The 18,735-nt window shown below is 41.5% G+C and overlaps 1 protein-coding gene across 3 annotated transcripts in view; it reads left to right on the top strand.

Annotated features, from left to right (window-relative positions):
* Positions 1-288: 288 nt before the first annotated feature.
* The window catches only part of LOC117269805 (glutamate receptor 4), a 188,169-nt gene continuing 169,722 nt past the window's right edge, over positions 289-18,735 (top strand). For all 3 annotated transcript variants that reach the window (XM_033647147.2, XM_033647139.2, XM_033647165.2), the window contains exons 1-2: positions 289-610; positions 11,428-11,586. In XM_033647147.2, coding sequence (XP_033503038.1) covers positions 421-610; positions 11,428-11,586 — 349 coding nt within the window. In that variant the 5' untranslated portion in view covers positions 289-420. The remainder of the gene's footprint in view (positions 611-11,427; positions 11,587-18,735) is intronic.

The raw sequence follows: 18,735 nt of genomic DNA, 5'->3' as shown, positions 1-18,735 counted from the left end.
GTGAAAAAAATCTCTCGTCAGCCATCAGTCCTCGCAGACATTCTGTGTATTTGCGCATCAGCAGCTCTGGAAGTTTTGGTGTTAAATGAGCTGCAGGGACTTTTCCGCCGCTTGGTGCTGAGCGGACTGACTGACGCCCCTCCTGCCTGCCTGCCTGCCTGCCTGCCCCGGTCTGGTAAAAAGGCGCATGTGTGTTATTGCTGTGATGTTGAGTTGAGCCGCATCTAGACGCACTGGCCGCCGCTGGCTGATGCTCCCCCCCACCCCCCTCATCTTGGTGGTGTTGTGCGCAAAATCTCCAGCGCCGGACGGACGGACGCAGTTTGACGGTACAAACGAGCGGCACTGCGGGGGGACATCCAAGAAAAAAGCCATCCAAAGCAGACATGGATATTTAACGGGCATTTGATATCTTTTTTTATGTCTTTGTTTTTTGTTTTACCCTGTGATGTTGCTCTTGCCCCGGGGGTGTTAATTAAACCTGCTCGATGTCTCTCATCAGTTTATAACCGAAACAAAATGAGGATTTCTTCTCGCGACTGGTTTCTGTTGATATTCTCTGGCTTTTGGGGACTGACAATGGGTGCTTTCCCGAGCAGCGTTCAGATCGGTGAGTGTGTTTAAGCCTTCAATGTTAATTCCAAGCAGAAAATTAATCATGTGAATGAATGTGTGGACGTCCTGTGTGCTGCTTCTGCCCTGCCATTTAACACCTCAGCACCACTCAAAGTGGGAATTGTTGGTTTCCCTCCGCAGTCTTTGATTTCTCTTCTCTTGAAATACCACATGCAGACAGGGTTCTTTCCTCTGTTGATGCTGTGCATGTTTAACACACACACCTAATGCGCTTTGTATCTGCAGGCTAGAGTGTGTATCCCAGTGCACTCCGCCACTGCAGCAGATCAGAGCAGCAAAGTGTGTGTGTGTATTCCCTATGCAGGCTGCCTGTGCATTGACTGCTGTTAACACTCTCGCAGACCCCCGGTCCTGGCGCTGCAATAAACCTCTGCCACGGTCCCATAGGCCTTTACAGCTCCACTGTTTCCTCTTTTCCCAGTTGCCCTCTTTTATTTTTAAACATCTGCACGTTCCCATTTAACAACTTAACAGGAAATAAAGAGGTTGGCTTCATGGTGTTGATTTGACTAGCAGGCACATTGACTTGGTTGATTTAAAGGCAAGGGATGAAAAGAAGGGCAAACTGTGACCTCCAGTTAATAAACACAGCCCTCCCAAAAAATCAATTAATCAGAGAAGCAGTCATTTATGTTTTTTCCTGTAAAAAAATCGCAATTGATTTTTTGTCTTTATCCTGATGGTGTTAAAACCTTCTTTTTGGAATTACACATTCGCCCAAACTGACTTTTGTGGCTTTTACCCTCCACTGCACCCCTGCATGTAGCGGAGTCGAGGCACATCAGGACCAGTGAGGCTGATGAAAAATGACAAGCTGTTCAAATGATTCTCCTTGTCCTTTTATATCAACGTGATACTCGAATCCCCCGGCCCCTCCGGGGGAGGTCAGAGGTCAGGGTCTGTTACAGAACAGCACCCCTGGAAGTGAGAACACTTGAGCTGGGTGGGGGGTTTAAATCTGCATCTGTGGAACTGCTGTGCCAACATGCTGAATATTCAAGTTAATATTCGCTGCTGACTTAAGCAAAACTACCACTGTGGGTGGATTTTTGCTCATATTCTGCAATTTTAGATGAAGTTCTCTGCTATTTTTGAAATTAAAACCATTTTGTATCACTGTTTGTTTAACAGCATTGCTACGAATGACAGCAAACATTGTTGATGTAATACCAGTGTCGCCTCTCAGCCCTGTAATTGACCTCTGGGAGTGTATAAATCCGCTATGTGCCAGTGTTTCCTCAGCAACCAGACTTCATTTAACACTTGATGTAGTTTTTTGAGCAGCCACCACACAGCTCCATCAGTTCTTAGAGAGGGCAAACACCTCCCCAATCAACACTCGTCTGCTCCAAATAATTCTCAGTGTAGAATCAACACTTATTAGCAGTGGGAAATGTGCTGTGTGTACACATGCCTGCAACACAGAAACAAGTGCTCAAATACAGCCATGGCAAACAAGCTCCATCTGCGAATTCTGACACCAGTGATACATGTGAAGGCAGATCCCGAGGATTATAGATCCCACTTTTCATTCACTCCTTTTTATTTTTTTTTATCATTTGCTGTCTTTTTTTAAGTGTCATGTTGGGGCTGCAGCCTGTCCCAGCATGCACTTCATGGAGGGCTGGGAGGACATCCTCGACAGAACATCAATCTGTCACATCCAGAAAAAAATACTCTCAGACTAATCATAAAAATGACCAAAAAAACTTTTCAAAAAGTTTGAAAAGCACAGTGATTTAAATTCACCTTCAAAGTGAAACAGGATTTGGAGAATTGGTTTTTAAAGCAACACTAAAGGGGTCCTTCAGAGTTCTGTAAGGATTTACAGGTTCTCTGTTAAGGATCCCGAAGCTCTCATCACATCTGAAGAAGATGCTAACATCATCTGAGTTGCCTGGCTGTGTGTTTGGATGTAAACTCTATTAAAGGCTCAGTTCACCCTCAAAAATATATTTTTATTTCTTAGGTGTAGTGCTGTTTATCAGTATAGATAGTTTTGGAGTGAGTTGCAGAATGTTGGAGATGCCAGCCACAGAGATGTCTGCCTTCTCTCCAGTATAATGGAACTAGATGGCACTCTGCTTGTGGTGTTCAAAAAAAAAAAGATTTAAAAATTCAACTTTAATGTCTCTTTCCAGAAATCGTGACTTTTACTCAAGATAATCCACAGACCTTCTTGTGAGCAGTTTCATGAAGGAACTATTTTCTTTCTACCAAACTACACCTGACAACCGTATCAATATGCAGAAGGAAGCGTGCATCTACTGCTAGCTTACCTAGCACCACTGAGCTAGCTAACGTTACAGCTAAGCCAAGGACAATGCCATTAATGTTTACACCTTGTCCTGTCATGGGCAGGAAACATGTGTCCATGGGTGCATTTCATCACGCTGACATGCCACCTCGCTTCCCTCACTTGCTTCTTTTCCTCATATCTTGGTCCCACCAGTTGGAGATGTGAGCGAAGGAGCTGAAGCTGCCAAATGAGAAATCCTTGGCTCTGTAGCATCAGTCTTAAGCAAAACGTTTCCTCCCTCTAATCTCCTCCAGAAGCCTCCTTTCTCCTCTCTCCTTCTCTACTCAGGGTGCATTTAAGGGATTGGAAGATCCTTTATGATAGCGGAGTGGGAACGATTTCCAGGTCACGGGAGGAAAGAGGAGGCAAGGAAGCTTAATTTAGCATAATGAAAAGCACCTCATGCGTGGATGGACACTTCCGTCTGCATGGCGATACAGTTGGTGGGTGTAGTTCAATAGAAAGAAAATAATTCCTAAATTAAACTGCTCACAACAAGGTCTGTGGATGATCTTGAGTAACAAGGGGCATGATTTTGGAAGGAGATTTTGCTGTTGAGTTTTTCAAGCGTATTGTTGGAGCTTTGAGCACCACAAGCTGAGTGCCATCTAGTTCCATTATATTAGAGAGAAGGCAGACATCTCTACAGCTGATATCTCCAACACTCAGCAGCTCACACCAAAACAATCTAGAGTGATAAATAGCGCTACAAGTAGGAGAACAAAATATGTACTTTTGATTTTGGGTGTCCCTTAAAAACCGTGCCATTTCTAAAGGTTTATTTACTGAGGTGAAACTGATGTTGCCAGAATCTTAAACCTACTGAGACCAGTTTGATCACAGCACATGGGGACCCCTTAATCTAATCAGGAAGAACACACGTTTAGGTGTGAATGTGGCAGAATGCAGTGCAAGCAGAATTAACCAGACCACGTCTGGAGGTGATCTGGCTCACATTGAGAGTGGATCTCAGCCAGGTGTAAATGCAGTTTGCACAGTGTGCCCCAATCTTTAAAGAACAATCTGCCCAACAGTTTGAAAAGTTCCCCTGACTCCACCGCTTCCTGCTATCTCAAGAGGTTTAAAAGTTAGAGATAACCCCTTCCTCAGTAAGGGAAAAATAAACACAATTTAATAAAACCCCTTTTCCACCAAAATTAGCACATGTATGCAGCTTTTATAAACGTGGGAAAACCAGTTGAAAATAGGTGATGGACTGCTTTCCCATTGCCTCTCTGGTGTGTCACATTCGACATCACAGATGGGCCAGAAAACAGATTTGTAAACAGTAGAAAGCAGCATGGAGGTTGTTGGACCAAATAGATTAAACCTTGATAGTGGAATGAGTCACTGACGCTTAAAAAAATGTATTCACCGATATACAGTACAGGCCAAAAGTTTGGACACACCTTCTCATTCAATGCGTTTTCTTTATTTTCATGACTATTTACATTGTAGATTCTCACTGAAGGCATCAAAACTATGAATGAACACATGTGGAGTTATGTACTTAACAAAAAAAGGTGAAATAACTGAAAACATGTTTTATATTCTAGTTTCTTCAAAATAGCCACCCTTTGCTCTGATTACTGCTTTGCACACTCTTGGCATTCTCTCCATGAGCTTCAAGAGGTAGTCACCTGAAATGGTTTCCACTTCACAGGTGTGCCTTATCAGGGTTAATTAGTGGAATTTCTTGCTTTATCAATGGGGTTGGGACCATCAGTTGTGTTGTGCAGAAGTCAGGTTAATACACAGCCGACAGCCCTATTGGACAACTGTTAAAATTCATATTATGGCAAGAACCAATCAGCTAACTAAAGAAAAACGAGTGGCTATCATTACTTTAAGAAATGAAGGTCAGTCATTCCGGAAAATTGCAAAAACTTTAAATGTGTCCCCAAGTGGAGTCGCAAAAACCATCAAGCGCTACAACGAAACTGGCACACATGAGGACCGACCCAGGAAAGGAAGACCAAGAGTCACCTCTGCTTCTGAGGATAAGTTCATCCGAGTCACCAGCCTCAGAAATGGCAAGTTAACAGCAGCTCAGATCAGAGACCAGATGAATGCCACACAGAGTTCTAGCAGCAGACCCATCTCTAGAACAACTGTTAAGAGGAGACTGCGCCAATCAGGCCTTCATGGTCAAATAGCTGCTAGGAAACCACTGCTAAGGAGAGGCAACAAGCAGAAGAGATTTGTTTGGGCCAAGAAACACAAGGAATGGACATTAGACCCGTGGAAATCTGTGCTTTGGTCTGATGAGTCCAAATTTGAGATCTTTGGTTCCAACCGCTGTGTCTTTGTGAGACGCAGAAAAGGTGAACGGATGGATTCCACATGCCTGGTTCCCACTGTGAAGCATGGAGGAGGAGGTGTGATGGTGTGGGGGTGTTTTGCTGGTGACACTGTTGGGGATTTATTCAAAATTGAAGGCACACTGAACCAGCATGGCTACCACAGCATCCTGCAGCGACATGCCATCCCATCCGGTTTGCGTTTAGTTGGACGATCATTTATTTTTCAACAGGACAATGACCCCAAACACACCTCCAGGCTGTGTAAGGGCTATTTGACCAAGAAGGAGAGTGATGGAGTGCTGCGGCAGATGACCTGGCCTCCACAGTCACCGGACCTGAACCCAATCGAGATGGTTTGGGGTGAGCTGGACCGCAGAGTGAAGGCATAGGGGCCAACAAGTGCTAAACACCTCTGGGAACTCCTTCAAGACTGTTGGAAAACCATTTCAGGTGACTACCTCTTGAAGCTCATGGAGAGAATGCCAAGAGTGTGCAAAGCAGTAATCAGAGCAAAGGGTGGCTATTTTGAAGAAACTAGAATATAAAACATGTTTTCAGTTATTTCACCTTTTTTTGTTAAGTACATAACTCCACATGTGTTCATTCATAGTTTTGATGCCTTCAGTGAGAATCTACAATGTAAATAGTCATGAAAATAAAGAAAACGCATTGAATGAGAAGGTGTGTCCAAACTTTTGGCCTGTACTGTATAGACATCTCATTCCCAATGTAAGTCTATAGGCCTTTCTATATAGAAATTGGGGCGCTACAAAGTCCCTTCTTTATGCCTCCTTTGCATTTTTACACAGAACTGGATAACAGTGGCATCATTCCACTCCAGTGTGATTATGCACAGCATCCTGGTATGCCGCAATCAAAAGAGACGCGACATGTAACACAATAGCATCGGCCTCTGGTGTGACATGTAACATATGCGTCAGCAGCACTTTATAAACAACATTAAAAGCATAACATGCCAATCACAATTATTTACCTTCTCTGTTATGTTGCGGCCAACTCATCCCCTGGCACGGAGCTCCGGTAAGGAGTTGGCCACTAAAATGTCACACCCGTTCTGTCCATGGCCACGTTTATTTTGGCTTTATGTTTTACACAGACCTCATTTCAGGGCTGTTGCTACCCATGTTCCAGGCTCAGAGGTGAGACAACTTTGTCCCCTCATCCCGCAGTCGTACCTCATATACAGAACAGCGAGGAAGCATAATGGCACGATATTCCTGCCTTGAACAGGCAGTGTAAAAGTTGCTTGTGGGAAAAAGTGTTTTTGGACCCAATGGTAATGTGACAAACCCTGAAAACTGCAGTACAGTATCCTCATATGACACATCTTAGCGCCCCCTTGAGAGTACGCTACTGTACTTCCCTGGACCTAAAACACACCATATTTGCTGTCAAGTCATCCAGCTCCGTTCGCCTGATTTAGATACAGAGATCTGATCCCAATGTGAGCAGAGGTAAAAAGAAACACTCAAAAAAGCAGGTGTAAATTCTGTGGTGTAAAGCCTGTGATCAAATGTCATCATCCAGACATCCTGGCATAAACCAGGTGGGAATGAGGTCAAAAACAAACAAGCTCAACCCAGAAGAGTGTTATTGTTTGCAAACCATATGAAACTTCAAAGTCTGGGGAACTTCAGTATGCACTTCTGTACTGAATCTCATTTTGTGTGACATCTAGCAGAAGGGAAAGTCGCAGCTGAATAAGTGGGATTCAGGTCAAAGCTTGATATTTCTCCTCGTTTAATCAGTAGTGAGGATAAGTTTTTAAAGTTTGAAATATGCAAAGGGCGCTCCTACTGATCGGGTACCAAGATGATCAAAACGTTTGCACCATTTTTTTGTAAATCAAGAATTAACACCTCCTGTGAGCATTTGGTGTGAGTCAATGGGACATGAAACCATCACAGTTGGAATTATATGAAATTCACAGCTGCTTTTTCCCAACTATTACTTGAGTTATGCAAAAATATGTAAAGGCTTTACACGAGTGGGCATCATAAAGGAGTAAAATATTCGAAAGTTTACCTTTAAAGAGGTCAGCCATAAAAAGAACACGCTGGCATTTTGCTTGAAATGACATTTATACTGTCTCATCCCAAGAAATATAGCCTTAAGTTAGATTTCCAAATGTGAAGCAAATTGCTTCAAACCTAAAACACCGCTGACATTTGCACAACCATGAACAGCGTAGTCAGGATCTCTGTATATGAAGAAGGCTGTAATGTAAAAAAGAAACCAAGAGCAAAGTCTTATCTCTGATGCCAAACTGATTCTTGACTCTGGAGCTGCTCATGCATAAAAAAACGGAATGAAAAGCTGTGTTGATCCAGGAGGATATACTGTGAATATTATATCTCTTTTTCTGCTTGCACTGATATGAAACAAAGGTGATTTACATGCCAATCAAATTGTATCCTACAATGTCACAAAGCCCAGTGTGGTGCTTAAAGAGTCCCGAGTTGCTATACTGTAGGATTAACCCTGGATTGCCAGCAGTAGTGATTTACCAGAACAATAATGGGCTTTTATTACATTTCATATATTGTCCAGTCAGCTGTGAGCACTTCTAATATCATAGAGGTTTCTCTTCAACCACAGTCACTAAAACAGTCTTTGAAACCTTAAAACACATTTGGTAAAAGCTTTTAATAGCCTTTGTTGAGTTTTTTCTCACAAAGGAAAGTAGTAGTTGTTTCTTTAAATGATGAATATGACCTATAATTATCTGACAAGGACCTAATTTTACTGTAACCGTGATTGTGGTCCCTCCCAAACCTTTACCAACTAGTTCTTGTTTTCACCATAAAGCAGGATTTATACTTTTGCATCAAACTGACGTGCACCTCCCCAGAAATGTAACTACACGTTGCGGCGATGCAGACCTCCTGTCTATTTCTGTAAGCTGAAACCATTTCCCTCAGTGGAAATGAAGCTTTTATTTACTTCTGCACTACTGCATGTAATTTCACAGAAACAATAGACTTTTAAGAGAATAAAGCCCCTACAAAATAGCATTTTAAGTCTTGTGTGTGATTTAGCCGGGCTTTATCTGGTTAGAGGAAATTTCCGCTCACCTCTAGCCTAATATATACAATGTAAAATGCCATAGACTTGTGCTAATAATGTTAGCATGTTATATTTGTTTGGAAAACGTGTTTAGTATAAGACAGTTGTTTTGTCGGTGAAGCTTGTAAGTTGTAATGGAGCCGAATTTTGTAATGTTACCTTTGTTAAATCTTGCTGTTATTCCTGACTTCACAGGAGTAGAGGAAAAGTAAGCTAGCCATTAGGCTAATTTATACAATGTAAAATGCCATAGGCTTGTGCTAATAACGTTAGCATGTTGTATTTGTGGGGAAAATGTGTCCAGATAAAGTCAAGTGCTTTGTCTGTGAATGCTGCGAGTTATAGTGAAGCTGATTTGTGTACTTGTGTTTGAAATTGTATAAGTATAAGTAAGTAAGTATAAATCTTGATGAAGATGAAGATTTCTTAACCTTAAATAAGTGTTGTTGTTTTTTAGCAATGCTAACAGCATGTGTCTAAGCATATTCTCACTCCCAACTCCTCAAATACAGACACATGGTCAGTGGCCCTACATGTCAAACTACGACGCTCTTGGTAACCCTCCAGCATCACTTTTGGATGCTCAGCGATGTCTTATTTTTTCAAAAGAAGCTTCTATGTACATGAGAAATGTACAGTTTCTGCTCATTAAATGCATAGGGTGTCATTTCAAAATAAACTTCAAATGTAGGTTTACTTCATTTTTAGCTTTACCTCCTCGGGTTTAGGCAACAAAAGTAAGCAATGTGGTTAGGTTTGGAAAAAAGATCATGTTGGGTTTGTGGTTTCACACTGGATTCGAACAACAGTTTCCTTGGTGAAAGTCCTGTGTTTGTTTGATCCATCTACCACACCTCCCTCCTGCCCTATATGTATTTTCTTGCTCTTTATACTACTGCCATTGCTCAGAAAAAGACATGGCCCTTTACGTCTCTTTCAAACACTAAAGGGTGCCTCGATGTGATGGTATCTGACGCTGAGGGCTGCTGATCAAGTGTCGGTATTTGACAAGTTAGGAGAGAGAGTGGGTTGGTCTTAAGGATGGTAATGTCAGTTGGTCCACCACTTAGTTCCAACTGAAATCTACATATTACCAAACTATTTTGTATGCCATAAGAAGATTTAGTATGTCCAAATACCAGGATGTTCTGTTGCATCCGGTCGCATTTTACAGTATGCAAGCCAGCATACTGGCTGCATAGGTCATATTGACTTAGCTGCAGGAAGATGACAGCACATTGACAGCTGACAAATGCTGCAGTGACAATAATCAATCAAGCAATCACAAACAATCTGCAACGTATGCAGTTATAACTCAAAACTATATATATTGCAGAGTAACAGCAGCAGAGCTCTCTGGATTGACCTCCATCTCTGGTGAACTTGATGAATGGCATTTTGTTTTATCTCCAAGGGAATGTTAAGTAATAATGTCAGGATCTCTTGAGCTCTTAATCACATACTATTTACTTGTGTCTTTTACTTACGTCCTAGTTGTATGCATCCAGGTAGCAGTACTTACTATGTAAGAGCAGCTGCAGTATACTGAAAGCAAAAAGAAAAACTATGCAGATCTGAATGGCTAGTCTTGTTTCAACCCAAATCACAATGTTTCCTGAATCTTAATTAAGTCGTTTTTATGCATAAATCTAAACATACCCAAGTCATAGAAGTGGCAGATGAAAATACAGTCATAGAAATAACTATTGTAACTAGTGTGGAGGCTCATTATTGACCTTGGGAACATCTGTGATAAAATATTCCAAACACACACTTTACTTTTTAGCTTTGATTATTACAAGCTTTTGATTCATCCGTCTCTCACAGACTTATTCAGCAAATACAAAATGCTCTGGTGTCATTATGTGACTAAAGTGCTTGTGCATGGAGAAGAGATCCAACCCAGTCACCAGAGTAAATGTTGGCATTGTGCGTTTTTGCAAACCATGGACACCTTACATTTGTAGGTTATTACCTAGTTCAGTGGGTCCCAACTGGTGGGTCGCGGTCCAAAAGTGGGTCGTGGGTCCATTCTGAATGGGCCGCAAGTGACTTGCAAATGTGTCAAGTTTGTAAAAAACAAACTTTATTTTGATGTACAGTGCATTTCCGATACAGAGCTTTTTCAGTGCCATTTCCTGGTGAAGAATGACAGCTACTTAACGGAGACAGCAAACTAGCTCGACAACATGGCCAAACACAAGTGTGACACTGAATATATTTAACTGTGTGGACCTCAAACTAATGACTAAAGAGAAATCTGGATCCCGTGGCTGGGCCAGTTGGGAACCACTGATCAAGTTCATACCTTGATGCTTAACATTTCATAACACTTCAACAACCCTGTAGTTAACATGTAGTTAGGTTTCAGCATAAACACCACTAAGTTCTGGTTAGGAAAAGATCCTGTTTTGGTGGCACAATCCAGGTTGGAAACAGTGACTTCTCAGTTTGTTGGTCCTGAAGAGTGGTCTGCAGCTTGGCAGGCGCCTCGCCTAGATGACACGCCATCCCATCCCCTCCACCTCCTGATGTCAAAGTCAGCTCATATACTGTTTCTTTAGGAAGTGTGATTTGATACATATGAGACATAAGAATGTAATGTATTCATGGTTTACAGATATGTAGAATGCCATCTTCTGGCAGCTGTGCTAATAGATCATAGCTCATGAGGGAATCGCGTGGTTTCATTTTCTGAAACTAAAACCTATATTGAGTATATTAAACTGTGTGGACCTTGAGCTAATGACTAAGAAGAAATTTGGACCCCGTGGCTGGATGAGTTGGGAACTACTGCTCTAGTGAACAGTGAAGATGGGTCAATACTAATGAATGAATATGGAGGCTGAGTCTGATCAAATCAGGGTGTGTATCTTTTAAAATGTCATCTGTATTCAAGCCAGTGAAAATCTGCAGATAATGCTGAAATTGTTTTCATAGTTTTCTGCTGGTATTTCACTTGTTTCACGCCTCTGTGTCAGAAAGAGTTGAACTGTCTGTCATAAAATTAAACATATGGGTGAGATAGAGTGGATTCTTCTCTGGGGCTTTTCCTCCCCACATGCTCCTCATCAGACCTGTGCTTGTCCTCCTTCTGTTCAGGCGGTCTGTTCATCAGAAACACTGATCAGGAGTACACTGCCTTTCGTTTGGCAATCTTCCTGCACAACACCAGCCCCAACGCCTCGGAAGCCCCATTCAACCTGGTGCCTCACGTGGACAACATCGAGACGGCAAACAGCTTCGCCGTCACCAACGCCTGTAAGTCGATCACGTGGTTTCATGTTGTGTTTGTGCAGTGTGGGGTTTTTGATCACAGTAAAACAGGAAGATGAGGTTCTCTGTATGAGAGGTAACCAGACCAAAGTTTTACCAGGATATATGGACGATATTTGCTTTTTAAACAAAGGATAATTCAGTTTTATTACAGCCAGGTTCTTGATTTCACCATCATTTTTATTGGTAATAATAACAGCATTGTACTTAAATTATAATAGTCCAACATAACCTTATAGTAAGAAGCTGGAGACGGGACGTGGGTACACTGAGTAACATTATATTCCTCCTCTTTGTGCTCAGATAAACAAGTTGCAACATGTTATTCAGTGAGTTTAGAGATGTATTTAAGAGTATGTGTAATCTTTGGACAGACTCTAGGCTAATCATGTCCAGATTCCGGGGGCCAGATGCGTAAAACTTCGTATAGATTCATGACTAATGCCTTATTTCCACTTACGTATGTGAACGGAGACGAGGCAACCGGAAGTCCATTCATTCCCATGGAAATCCGTGATATCTGATGTGCCTGTGAAACTCCTCCCCTCTGTAATTTGGTCTGGGATTTGCCGAGAGTACATACAAAAAATGTAAATTTTGCGGTGGATTTCGGAGAGACAGTGTGCTAGTTTAGCTAACAGACTGCTAACTAGCTAACAGGCTATTTTCTTCAGCTCAGTTGCCTGTTGATTGTTTGTCTGATTAAAAAGAGCTTGTTTAGTTTGAACACATTGTGAATCTGAGTAATGTTATCCTGCTTAAATATGCTTAACCATTACATACAGTCAGATCGTCATTATGACTCGTTCAAATGTTCATACGTCTTTTTAACAAAACATGCCACGTACATGGTGACAGGTCCTGTTTTTGTCCTGGTAATGTTCCAAGCACATATTCCAAACTACTGGATGGCAAGAAACTGCGAAATTCGCCTCTCCCCCACAGCTACAGGGAGCTTTTATCAGATTTCTAACCATCTGTAAGGAAATGCACTTCTTTGCGTTGGACACGAGAGGCATCATCCATTTATTTACGGATCTACGGACACGAGCCACATACATAAGTGGAAATGAGGCATAAGGGCTCATTTATGCTCAATGTTAGATATGGAGGCCAAGACGGACTGTCCGTACTCTGCGTCCATTTCATACATATTCGTGCACGTTTTCTAAAAGCTTACAGATATAGATGAAGCAGAGCAGTGCCACCGGAGATCGTGGAGGCAGTGTATCGTAGATCAAGCCAAATATGACCAAAGGAGAGACAAAGAAATTGAAATGGTGGCGGAACCACTTAAAGGTGCATTGTTACGATCTCGTTTGTTGTTGTGTGAAACTTTTGACTCCGCCCTCTAGTGGCATCTATTGACTGTATCTATGCCATCATAAAAGATGCATGGGGCGACCTCTGGCTCATCAGGTGGAGCGTGCACCCCATGTGGGCTGGGTCTTCCGCAGTGGCCCCGGTTCGGCTCCAGCCTGCGGCCCTTTGCTGCGTGTCGTCCTCCCTGTCTCTCCTGCATTTCCTGTCTATCTGAGCTGTCCTATCAATTAAAAAAAGGCAGAACTTGCCCAAGTAAAATAAGGGACGCACAAAATCGACATATCTATTTTCGTTTTTAAAATGAGCCTTAAAACTGTGTGTACACACAAAGGCAGAATCAGACGCATGTGTGGCTTTATAAATCTGACAGTTTCCCACAGAAGGATGTAGAAATGTCCTGAAAAATCTCTTTGCATATGAGTGCTTGCGCCTGCTTTACCACTCATCAGACCTGCCGATGAGAAATAAGGTAAAGAAAGTGCAACTGCATCGATTGTGTCGCATCTGCAAGGTTCTCCAACAGCGCCAGAGCAGCTGTCATCACGCACGGCCGTGGCAATTTAGCATCCGTACAACTAATTCATCACATTTCAGCAAACCATCATCACGGTAAAATCTCCATCATCATTATTATTTAACGTCAGACAGGTGATCAATGATTCATTTATAGCACTCATGTTGAAGTTGACTTTACAAAGTGCTTCACATGATAATGTGTAACGATCACTAACAGGGAGATTACTGTAAATTAAAAGTGATGAAATATATCACTTGTAAATGATTTAAAACTGACTTTATAAATGTGCTTTTGATCGACATTTTACAGAACACAGTGCAGCCTGCAGTAATAACAACACAATCAGTGAAGCAACCTAAAAACAAAACTACCAGTCCCTCAGTATCAATCTCCTCCTCATCCTATCTACTGCAGCTATCTCACTTGAAACTGTGTGTACGCCTGATCTGATGAATGGGTGAGGTGTGCTCCGTCTCATCGAACACGTCTTCCGTTTCCTCATTGTTAATGCATTTGGCCCTGGTTCTGTATCTGATATGGGACTGGGATCTTTTTAGATCATTTTCAGGAAGAAAACATTTGTTCCAAAATGTTAAGATATTTACTGTGATCTGGGTTTGGACAGTGTCACTAAAAAGAAGTACCAGACAATCATAGATTTTTAACCAAAAACCCAGACTAGTCAGACTTATTTGGAAGATTAGGTGGTTTAGATGACTAGCTGACTTGTTTTTTGCCCTGTTGAACCAATTTTTAGCAATTTTGTCATGTTCCCAGACCTCAGCAATTATTTTGGTGCGTAGAATGTTTTCAAATAATATCCTAAACTATGAAAATAAGATCAAAGCTGTAATAAACTGGAATTATCCTTTACAAGTTGGATACTCTGCAGCTCTACTATGATGAATAAGAATATCTTTATTAGTATTATAAGCATTTAGAGAAATTATGTTGTGTGTCATCCCAGATTTAAAAAAATTGTTAATACTATAAATGACACATGACTGACCCATATCGGATCTGTGTCTCCATCATGCCACTAAAACAGTTTGGTGTGTGTGTTTGAGGCTGCATGTGTGCACATGTATGTGTGTTTGTGATGATGTGGCAGTATAGCTGTGTCTGTGAGTGTCTGCTGGTTCACATCTGATCTGAGCAAAGCCGCACACACACTGGAGGGAACTGCAGCTGTAAACACACAAACAGCAATCACACACACTGCTGTGGTTAGATCTCCTAACAGTAGTAGGCAGTGATTTTTTTTAGTGATGATCTCTGGGGAAACGTCCTCTTTCTCTTTCCTTCTGTGTGTGTGTGTGTGTGTGTTTGTGTGTGTGTGAGAGAGAGCAGGGGGCTCCCACAAAGACCATAAAACACTGCAGCCTGATGTCTTGCACTATCTATGGTGTGATCTGGAGTAAGAAAAATCAATGGCTAAATTAAGCAGAGAATGAAGTGCTGTTATGGTTGTTTGGTAATTTAGGGGGTGTTTTGTGTGTGTGTGTGTGTGTGTGTGTGTGTGTGTGTGTGGTGTGTGTGTGCGTGCGTGTGTAAGTGTGTGTGCAAATGTAGGATGACCAGGGACAGATATTGGAAATGATTTCATTGTTAACAGACTACAAGTGTATTGACATGACTTAGGGACTGTTATTAATGCTGTATTTTGTATTTATTTTACTGCTGATTTTTAGAGAAAACATGCATGCTTTCTGTAAAAATTGGCAAAATTATACTATTTGTCGTAGCCAGAAATTGTAAAAACAGAAACTGTTGTTGGATTTTCAAATTTCCAACAGTCCTTGAACACATTATGTGGAAAGAATGCTTCCATCAGAAAAAAAAGTTGCACGCTAGCCACTCCCCTCTCCTCTGATAAGTAAAGAACGGTCCCTTACTGACACTTTTTTATTTTACATGCCATTTTAGAGCCTCACATTTCCTCTTGAATTTACCCTCCAGGAGTTTCTAAAATTTAGAGAAATTAGCATCATTAAAGGTATGCCGAATTAGCCATGGAGGATGGTGGATGTACAGATAACTATACCTGGATTAATTTGATACTGAAGAAAATTTAAAAACATGATGATTCCCAGGCAAGTTCTGTCATGGGGAATGTGCATTTTTTCCAGTTAGATTTCTAATCAGATTTATGGAGGTTTGGATGAGCACTAGAGTGAATTATATCCTTGGAAAATTTAAATCACACTGTATCCACACTGTAAAATATGTGCGTCATGTCCAGCACCACACAATATTGGGAAAAAAAATAGTGATATTTTTATATTGTGGAACTTGAATAGCTCTATTTAGAAATAAGTAATAACTGTAGAATGATTGGAATGATTGGTGTCATCATTGTCTTAAGGGGGGGGGGGGGGGGGGGGTCTTGGCTGGTAACATCAGTAATGAAAAATGAAAACCATACAGGCTTTCCTTTTGTATCAAGCAGCCAAAAATCTGTAGCATGACACGCTTGAGTTAATGTGCCACACTTGACATCGCCAAGTCCTGCGATTCAGCTTCAGTGTAGATACTGAAACAATATATCACATGGCCCTGATTTTAAATGTCTGTGTGTTCAGATTTGACTCTGAGAAATATGAATTTTGATGCAGCTGTCTGTTTCACCTCATGCAGTATCTTTGCCTTTGCACCATCACAGCAAACAAAAAGTGTACTGTAGTTGTATTCTGCAACTTTATATCAGCCTTTCTCTGGTGGGGTCACAGGAAACCTTGAGACTGTGCTGACGCAAACATTCAGTTCAAATGCTTTTATAACTAAAACAAATGCATCTGTAGGATTTTGCCTATTAATGACCTCTAAGATGAAATTACAGTAGATGAAGCTGTATTGATCTCCGTGGGGAAATGAGTTGTGCCAGCAGCAGATAGAGTAGTGCAGGGAAAAAATAGAAAAGTGGGTTATGAGCACAAGAACAGAATATATTGAGAAAATAAAGCAGTTGCAGGGTGATATATATATATATATATATATATATATACTGTATAAGTGCATACATGAATACACAGTTGCAGTATATTTAAAGTGGGCTGTGGGAGGAAGGAGCATGAATATTAATGTGGTCTTAGTTTTAAAATATTTAAATTTACACATTATTTGAAGGAAACACAGCCATAATGATTTACTACTAAAAGCTTGAGTATCTTTGATCAGCTAAAATGTTCTTAATAATTTGTTAAAAAATAGTTTCTGTTATAAAAGAGACCAAGTTTGCAGCATCTGAAACATCTTTATTTGAATCACATGTGCTTGTAATTTACTTGCAAGGTTACTCCATCTTCAGAACAGGCAATTTGTGTTCACCCGGTCAATACAGTCACTGTAATGAGGCGCTGAGACAGGAAACGGCTGTTAGAGGAGCTCTGGATGACCAATGCAATAAGAGCAGAGCAGCAGTTGTCCCGTCGTAGAGGCATGGGAGGGCGTAAACTGTATATTTCCAGGAAACAGAAGAAACTATGGGATTTTTCACCTCTAGTCTAATGGCTGCACAGTCACAGGAAGTGAGTCTGCAGTGCATTGATTGGCCAAGCCAAATCAGAGCAGAATTACATGAGCCAATCAATGGCTCTGATAGCTCAGGGCCAGCGGGGAATCTGAGATCGAAGCCGCAGCGCTTGCTTTCACCCCTCCGTTTTACATTTCCCAGTGTCTTTATTCCTTTTTTCCTCCTCGGCGCCTGCTTTCGCTCCATTATCAGAGGCCCTGAGATAATGGTTATGAATAGGCAGCGTTACCATGTGATGTTTAAGGGCACAGCGTACATTTGGGAAGGGGAGATGAGAGACGGAGCTAATTTGTGAAGAGAGATTAGGCCATTCAGCGACTCGGCGTGCTGCTGTCAGGAAGGCTGATGGGGACAATTGGTGGGAGGACGGGGACAAATGTTTTTGTATGTTCCTCATTGTCATTGATGATCATTCTGTGGACCCAGATACTGATTAATTCTGTTTGGTTTGGCTGATTAACTGTATAGCCTCCATATTATTCACAGCGGGGTCACTGGTGTTACTGGTGTTATACTGTAATGTCAAGCCACTAATAACATTTCATTTTGTTGGTTATCTCACGACTTTGAAAGGCTCTTCTGTTGGTGATTCATACAGCAAGATCATTTATCAGTATCAAGGTGATTGTGATACCTTGGAATAATTACCATGAACAAATGAGGCAACAGTCAAAACATTGATTGCCTCTGCATTGCAGCGTTGATATTTAAAGGGACAGTTCACCCTTAAAACAAACTAAATATTTTCCTCTTATCAAGATTGTTTTGGTGTGAGTTACAGAATGTTAGAGCCGTAGAGATGTCCGCCTTCTCTCCATTATAATGAAGCTAGACGGCACTCAGATTGTGGTGCTCAAAGCACCAAAAAAATAATAGTATAATAAAATAATACATTTGGGGTGGCAGATGGGTCAGAAAAAAACAGACTTTTGCCCGGGACTTTCACCCTGGAGTCGCATCTTTGGATCTGTGTGAACTTTGAGTCATTTTAAGGTACAGTGTCATCATGTTTCTTTCCTAAACCTCACCCCAGTAACTTTTATTGCCTCAACCTAACCTCCCTAAATTTACGTCAGTTATGTAATTCATCATTCGTGGGGCGCAAACCCATAGGATATCAAACAAACTGTTCTATGAGAATACATTACAATATCTATTTCCAAAAATCATGACCCGGTTACTCAAGATAATCCACAGACCTTGTTGTGAGCAGTTTCACGTAGGAAGTATTTTCTTCCTATGTCCACCAATCGTATCACTGCGCAGAAGGAAGAGTGCATCTACTGCTAGCTCACCTAGCACCACTAAGCTAGCTAACGTTACAGCTCAGCCGAGGAGGACGCCATTTATGTTTATATCTTGCGTTGTCAGGAGCCTTTCGTTCAGGAGTAGATGCGCACTTCCTTCTGTGTGTGGAAAAGGACATTGCTGCTGAGTTTTTCAAATAGATATTTTTGGCGCTTTGAGCACCACAAGCTGAGTGCCATCTAGTTTTATTATACTGGAGAGAAGGCAGACATCTTGTTTTGGTTTGAACTGCTTCTTTAATGTCTCCATCAGGCTGAGTATTTATTTGTCCATCCTCGAAGAGGGATCCCTCCTCAGTTGCTCTTCCTGAGGTTTCTACCATTTTCTTCTTCCCTGTTAAAGGGCTTTTTGGGGAGTTTTTCCTCATCAGCTGTGAGGGTCCAAAGGACAGAGGGATGTCGTATGCTGTAAAGCCTCTGAGGCAAATTGGGATTTGTGATATTAGGCTTCATAA

Source organism: Epinephelus lanceolatus, chromosome 11, assembly GCF_041903045.1.
Source record: "Epinephelus lanceolatus isolate andai-2023 chromosome 11, ASM4190304v1, whole genome shotgun sequence".
Classification (NCBI taxonomy): Eukaryota; Metazoa; Chordata; class Actinopteri; order Perciformes; family Serranidae; genus Epinephelus; species Epinephelus lanceolatus.
The sequence above is the reverse complement of the archived record's forward strand: the minus strand, read 5'-3'. Positions and strand labels throughout refer to the sequence as shown.